At 39.5% G+C, this 8,050-nt stretch overlaps 1 protein-coding gene across 1 annotated transcript; it reads left to right on the top strand.

The window, feature by feature from the left end:
• The first annotated feature begins 4,691 nt into the window (after nucleotides 1-4,691).
• Nucleotides 4,692-6,419, top strand: LOC109765254 (protein FAR1-RELATED SEQUENCE 5-like). Its single transcript, XM_020324038.1, has 3 exons — nucleotides 4,692-5,412; nucleotides 5,505-5,676; nucleotides 5,792-6,419. The coding sequence occupies exons 1-3, from the start codon at nucleotides 4,692-4,694 to the stop codon at nucleotides 6,417-6,419; spliced, it is 1,521 nt and encodes a 506-aa protein (XP_020179627.1).
• The last annotated feature ends 1,631 nt before the right edge of the window (nucleotides 6,420-8,050 follow it).

Genomic DNA, 8,050 nt, shown 5'->3' with positions numbered 1-8,050 from the left:
ACCGTGTGCTCATTACTATTGATGTGAAAGGTGACCTTGCTTTTATTGCAATCAATAACAGCCCCTGTGATATTTAAGAAGGGTCTACCAAGGATAATCGACATGTTGTCGTCCTCGGGCATCTCAAGTATGACAAAGTCAGTCAAAATAGTAACATTAGCAACAACAACGGGCACATCCTCACAAATACCGACAGGTATGGCAGTTGATTTGTCCGCCATTTGCAAAGATATTTTAGTAGGTGTGAGTTTATTCAAATCAAGTCTTTTATATAAAGAGAAAGGCATAATACTAACACCAGCTCCCAAATCACATAAAGCAGTTTTCACATAATTTCTTTTGATGGAGCAAGGTATAGTTGGTATTCCCGGATCTCCAAGTTTTTTAGGTACTCCATCTTTAAAAGTATAATTAGCAAGCATGGTGGAGATTTCAGCTTCTGTTATTTTTCTCTTATTGGTGATGATGTCTTTCATGTACTTTGCATAAGGAGGCATTTTTAAGATATCAGTCAAGCGAGTACACAAAAAGACTGGCCTCAACATTTCAGCAAAGCATTCAAATTCTTCACCGTCTTTCTTTTTAGTTGACTTAGGTGGAAAGGGCATGGATTTTTTAACCCATGGTTCTCTTTCCTTACCGTGTTTTCTAGCAACAAAGTCTCTTTTATCATATCTTTTCTTCTTGGGTTGTGGGTTATCAAGATCAACTGCTGGTTCTATCTCAACATCATTGTCTGGTTCTTTATTATTTGTTTATCCTCACGAACCTCATCATTATATTTATCATTATCATAAGGTGAGTGTTCACTACCAGATTGAGTTTCAGCATTAGAGATAGAATCTTCATTATCACTATCAGGAGGTTTTTCTACTTCAGGTTCACTAGAGGCATGCAAAGTCCTATCATTTTTCTTCTTAATTTTCTTTTTAGAAGGACTATGTGCATCAGTTTTAACCCTTTGAGAGTCTTGTTCAATTCTTTTTAGTGGTTCCCGAGTCATCCTACCTCCTCTAGTCATTACTCTAACAGCATGATCATTGATATTATTATTCATTTCATCTAACAACTCTCTTTGAGATTTAGCAACTTGTTCTAACTGAGTTTGAACCATAGAAGCATGCTTCCCCACACCTCTAACATCATTTGACATTCTAAATAACAAGTCACTTAAGCGAGCAATCATATCAGAATTGTATTTCAATTGTTTTATAACATTTGCATTGAAGTGATCTTGCTTTCTAATGTAACTAGCAGTGTCACCCGCGCATTTGCGCGGTAGATTTAACACATACTTTTATATTAAGTTTTATTTATGTGAAATATAATTAGTAGATTATAATTCAAAATATTACCAACATTTTTTGGAAAAATACATGCACTTTAGTACGTCTTTGTACTAATTGATGTTGTTGTTGTAAGGCCGTCAACCAAATGTCGATGGGCCATTCGGCCTACCGTGTAGCTCGTATTTTAAGGTTTTGACTTCCACTCTTCATCATCTTTTGGTATCCTATCTTTCGACTCATAAATTTGGGAGGAATAGTTTGGTAAGGGTTGAAATAAAGGGTGAAAGCTCATAACTGACGTTTATTCATCAAATTGATTTCTCATTGGCTATATATCGATGGTGTTTTTGGTCGACATAGTGTCGCACCCTCAAAATAGTTCGAAGCAAGCTCATCTTACCCTAATTGGCTCAAAAAAATTGAATTATTTTCCTTTTTATAATTTATATTTCATGTGAAAATAGTGTCTGGTCAATCTATGAAGCTCCACAACTATAATCAGTAGAAAGATTGATATGATTTTGTGTGTGTGGTGGTTTGCCCATACTCTATGTTGAATTGTCAAAAAGAAAAAGCTACCATCAAACTTCAAACTATTTATATATACCTATCTATATGATATAATATGATAGATCATGAAGCTTTGTGAATCATTAGGAATGCCCCTGTGATTCTGCGCGTATGGTGGTGTCTATATTACGCATGTCTATGTTAATTTAGTGTTTATCTATTTCATATATAGATCCAACATGTATTTTAAATTTAGCAAAATATAGAAGTATATGCATTTTGGAATTGAGATTTAGAGAAATATATAAGTATATGCATGTAATATATAAGTCCGATAGCCTATTTGTTATAAATAATTCAAAACTTTATCTCCTACTTTGGATTTTCTGACATAGAGATGTACTCATTGTGCATCAAAATAGAGTTTTATTTTCTTTGATTTTTTCATTTGCAATCTCATTCATCCACACATTATAACCTCAACTCACAACAAAATCATTGATGGAGATATTTTAGCTTCTTGCAGTACCAGGGACGATCACAAATTTTTTGTCCCGAAATATAGGACCACACACATCACGGAAGAAGAAAACTAATTGCTAACCTTGGAGTTTTCATAGAAGATTTGGGGGATTTGAAATTTAAGTTTTTTTACTGATGGGTCATATAGGATTACACTTACATATTCCTACGTAATCTATCTCAATAATAATTTAACATCTGCCAAAACCTCATTTTAATTTTTCTTCAGATGTGCAATGCACGCTAGCTCTATTTCTAATCTCTTTGTCGGTCCTGTAAAATTCGCCTTTAAAATTTTCGTCCTCTGTCCAAGGGCATCTCTTACGTAAATCATGCATTTTAAAATCCTATTGGAATTCATCGTACGCGGCATCTCAATCCCATGATTATATTTTAATCCTAAAAATTCAAATATTCTTTTTTGACATGACTTCCAAAAGTTTATTGCATTTTCTGGCAAAAATAGACCTTACTCAAATTTGTATGTACGCGCCGAATTTTTCTTTCGGGAAAAGCAAATCAATATGTGTTTAAGTCTTCACGTATTTTGACGTATTTTTAAATATTTGTATGTACATGCAATTTCAAATCTTCATGTGTGCATATTTTTTCTTGTCCCGAGAACATGTCCCGTGAGCTTCTTTTTTTTCTGACGCATGTCCCGTGCACTTCTTTGTCCGATAGTCCATGAGCTTCTTTTCCTTTTTTGTCCTATTGGCCCTGAGCTTCTTTTACTAATATAGTATGTGTTCAAGTTGGACCTCTTTTCTAGGAATCGTCTGTAAGTTGGACCTCCTTTTTTATCTGCGTCGGTGCACTGGCCCACCTGTTGGGCCGGTCGAGCCCCAGCTGTCCGATGCGGTTAGTGTGAACCGTCAGATCTGCGCACGAGTCTGTACCGAACGAACCGTTGCAGCAAAAAAGAACATGTTTGTTGCAACCGTTCTACCACCGGCCACAATGAGGAAAACAGGGGAGCTGGATCCCCCTGCGTCTGCCCGACCCGCGGCGGCGGCGGCCGGATCCGCCAGTTTTTGGTACCCCTCGACTGAATCACCTCGAGGAGGGGCTCCCCCATCTATCAAGCGGCCTTGGACTTGCTTCAACCATGTCTTACATCCTTAATGACCTCTTTGCCGCCATGGATTTGGGCTCGAGCTCCGCTGTCGTTCATGGCCGAAGTCCCCTGAGGCGGCAAGACCCTGGTGGTAGTGGACCGGTGCTGCAACGGTACTACAACCCTGGTGTGGTCTTCCAAGATGCAGCACGACATGGCCGGGATGAAATTGATCTTGTATGAATTCCAATTGCACACCATAGATCTTTTGTTCACAAAAAAATGTTGCAACCTTTGATTTCAATTGATGAGCATGAGATTAAAAAGAGATGTTGTCAACATACTTGTGTTTGACTTTTGTGTAATATTTCAGATATGTTGTCAATTAATGCTAGTAAGATGTTTCTCCCCGCTGTCTGCTAGTAAAATGTTACCAGTATGTGTTGCACTTGCTACATGCTACTTGCTGAATGTTACATGCTACATCCTAAAATGCTGCGTCCACATTTTTTGTTCGCGCTTTTTGCATGTTTTTTCTTGCAGCAAAACAAAAAATGACTTGGGCGCTGATTCTGGTGCAGAATGTTGTTGTGGAGCCATCGATTTTCCTTGATGATGATCTGCAAAATGTTGCGCACCAAGAAGAAGAGGATGGCGTTGATATGAATGATACTCTGAGAACTGATAGTGATGATTCCTTGCAGCTGAACACGGATGGTGCAGCTCCAAATCGTGGAAATGCCCATGTGGCCAGTGACAATGCCAATGGAAATGCTGCAACACTTGTTGATGAACCAGATGAAGATATGTCATCACAGCCAATTGTCCCTTTTGTTGGAATGGTTTTTGACAATGTTGAAGAAGCTCAGCGTGTTTACAATGAATATGCCTGGAAGATGGGCTTTGGAACTCGCATTGTGACATCAAAGCATAGTAGGAAAAATAGCTCGGAGCAGAAGCGCATTCTAATCTATAGATTTTTTAAGTGCACACACTCACGGAAAGATCCTTCAAAGAATGTTGGTGGAAGCATTTCTGACGGTGTTGCAACAAATCAATGTGATGATGTTGATATGAGCTATGCTAGTAATAAAAAATCTCCAAGCAAACAAACTGGCATCGATATGGATGTGAGCAACAAGAGGCGAAGAAACAGGTTGGAGCGGTATGATTGCAAGGCTCGTATGGGTGTTAGCCTCAAAGACGATAGCTGGGTTGTGACAATTTTTTAGGCCGATCACACACACCAGCTGATGTTGCAAAGGGGGCGTCAGAGATTTTGCCGCTCTCACAGAAAGATCCCGGATGCAGACATGCAGTACATCACTTTGCTGCACTATCGCGACATATCAACGACTAATATGGTGGGCTTGCTTGGAGATGCACGGTATTGCGATCCAAGGAGTTTGCCGTATGTGAAGACTGATGTGACAAATGCAAGAGCAAAGCTGCGAAGGGGCCTGTCAGAGCGTGATTTTGAGCTGACAATTGAGTACTTTGAGAGAAGACAAGTGGAGAATCCCAACTTCTTTTTGTCGAAGCTCGAAGAAGATGGAGCTGTTAGGGCGCTTTTCTGGGTTGATGGGAGAACAAGGGCCTTGTATCCAAAGTACAAAGATTGTGTGTTTTTCGACACAACATTCTGCACAAATCGCTACAACTTGCCCTTTGCTCCGATTGTTGGCATTAACAACCACACACACACTGTTTGCTTGGGGTGTGCTTTGTTGCCTGATGAGACCATCAAAACTTTCAAGTGGGTCTTCCAGCAATGGATGTTGGCAATGAATACCAAGCATCTGTTGAACATTATGACTGATCAAGACCAGGCAATGGCTACAGCCATCTCAATGGTATTTCCAGATTCAACACACAGATGTTGCAAGTGGCACATCTTCCGGGTTGCAAGGACAAAACTAGGGAAGATGTTGGGCAAGGATGAGCCTTTTGCTGAAGCATTCTATGGTTGCATCAATGGTTCAGATACCGTTGAGGAGTTTGAAGAACGATGGAAGCAGATGGTCGAGTTATTTGGTGTGGCTGATAATAAACACCTCAAAAACATGTGGAACAGCAGGAGATGTGGGCTCTTGTGTACTTTAAGAATAAGTTCTTCACATTCACAGGAACAACCGGGCGGTCTGAGGGCTTGAATTTCTACTTCAAGACTTTAAATCATCATGGAGACTCGGTTTGCCCATTTGTGCAACAGTTTGAGCTTTGCCAGGAGCTAATGCTTGATCGTGAAGACAATGCTGGCTTCATTAATGAAGCGATGAGGCCGCCACTCTGGGGAAAGTAAGTCCAAAGTCATGTAGCATTTTTTTTAGTTTTCCAGTACAGTTTGGTTACAACATTTCTTTGAAACATATGTAGCAATTCTTATTGATGTTGGAAGCTTTTATGTTTGCAGTTACAACATTGAAAAGCAGGTTGTAGATTTCTATACCAGAGAGGTATTTTCCAAGTTCCAAAAACTATTGGCTAAATCAACAGACTATGGGCTGCAATATCAGCTGCAAGGGGATGTCATCTGGTTTCGCCTTGTTGCAAATAATGGCGTCAACCCTAAATTGTACACGGTGCGTGTTGCCCCTGAAGATCAGACATACATGTGCAGCTGCAACATGTTTGAGATGTGTGGGCAGATCTGCCCACATATCATCCGTGTCATGGTGCACTTGAACGTGCAAACGGTACCTGTGACTTACATGCTTCCAAGATGGTCTAAGAGAGCAACCGACCTTGCGCCTGAACCGGGAGATGGGCATAGAGCTATGCATTTCAGCGTCCCCACGACAAACTCCCTAAAGTTTAACTCTCTCTGCTGGAAGTTTGGGAAACTCACTTCTGATGCATGCTTCAGTGATGAAGCTTATAGTTTTGTCTCTGGGCTAATTGATCAGGGCAGTGTTGGGGTTGCTATAATAAAAGCTCGAGCAACTGATGGGGTTGCAGGAGACGAAGAAGCCCAAGGTCATGCAGCAAATGAACAAGTCTCAGGGGGTCCAAGTACAGGGCAGCGGATCCACCCCCCGTAGGACTATGGAACCCACCAAAGTCAGCAAAGAAGGGGAGGCCAAAGGAAAAAGAGAAGCGAAGGAATCCACTAATTGAGCTTCGAGAAGATGAAATGAAGAAGAAAGCAAAGAAGGACGCAGCGAAAACGAAGAAAGCTCCAAAGCCAAGGGACAAGACGACTCCGTGCCAATATTGTGAAGATGAGGATCACAACGTGAAGAACTGCCAACTCCTTGCCGCTTTTCTTGCTGCGAGTGTGAGCGCGAAAGCTCCGGGTGTCAAAACAATCCTTACACTTTAGGATGTTTCGTGACGGAAAAAATGATGAATTGCCTTGTAACAAACCCATGACTTATGATAAAAAGTTGTGTTGACTAGTTGTGAATGTTTGTTTTGTGGGATTGCAACATATTACTACATGCATGGTTTGAAAAAGCAGAATGTTACTTTTTGCAAGAGTTGATTTAAAAAGATTATTATTGTTATATGTTTGTGAGAGATTACTTTTTGTAGTATGATGGTGCCAAAATTTGTAGAATTTTTTTTAAAAAGCAGAATGTGGGTTTTTTTTAATTTTTTTGAAAATAGTACTCAATGGTTGTTGTAACCACAGTTTGATCCATTTTTAAAAAGAACATGATTTAAGCTTTTGAAAAGCATGGTTGCAGCTTTTGGAAAACATGGTTGAATCTTCTTGAAAACATGTTTGAAGCTTTAAGGAAACATGGTTGCGGCTTTTGAAAAACATGGTTGAATCTTCTTGAAAACATGTTTTGAAGCTTTCTGAAAAGCATGGTTGCAGCTTTTTAAAAACATGGTTGAAGCTTCTATAAACATGGTTGAAGCTTGTAGGAAACATGGTTGAAGCTTTTGAAAAACATGGTTGAATCTTTTTGAAGATATGGTTGCAGCTTTTAGGAAACATGGTTGAAGCTTTTTAAAACCATGGTTGAAGCTTTTTTAAACATGGTTGAAGCAAAATAACAAGTTTTAAAAGGAAAAGCCTTGAATGATTTAAACTGTTGATTTGGCTATGCAGCAAAAGTTGGGAAAGGAAGCTTATTTACATTATGCTTCCAGCAAAAATATTGTAGGGATGTAGCTAATTTGCAGGTAAAATGTATATTTTGGCTCTGCAACAAATCTAACAGAAGGTTGTAGCTATTTTCTGTGAGCTTCCAGCAATTTAAGTGTGACAATGTAGCATTCACATATTATTTTAAGGAAAAGGTTTTGAGGGAATAATGCAAAGAGATTCCCTTGAAACTTCGATGGATGAAGTTTGAAATATTTTCATATTTCAGAACCAGCGAAGCAAAAAACAATTGTCCATGCATGGTCATGTTGGCAAACAGAAGAACACATCCATTAAAACAGAAGAAGTGCTTCATCCAAAGAACAAGTTATCATCGGTTTACATACCAAAAGAACACATATGTTTACCGGAGGTATCATCAGTTTACATACGAACGCGCACTACTCTAATCCTATCAGAATGCTACCACCTCAGACATGATCTAGACCTAACAAAGAAACGAGCTTGTTCGTCTTGAACCTTCCATAAAATCAAGTCGCCAACACTTCCCTGAATGCCCGCTCCATTGGGGCATTGTTCATTGGGTGAATAAAGAGGTTGTGCGCCACATCCATG

Source organism: Aegilops tauschii, chromosome 2 (assembly GCF_002575655.3).
Source record: "Aegilops tauschii subsp. strangulata cultivar AL8/78 chromosome 2, Aet v6.0, whole genome shotgun sequence".
Lineage (NCBI taxonomy): Eukaryota > Viridiplantae > Streptophyta > Magnoliopsida > Poales > Poaceae > Aegilops > Aegilops tauschii.
The sequence above is the reverse complement of the archived record's forward strand: the minus strand, read 5'-3'. Positions and strand labels throughout refer to the sequence as shown.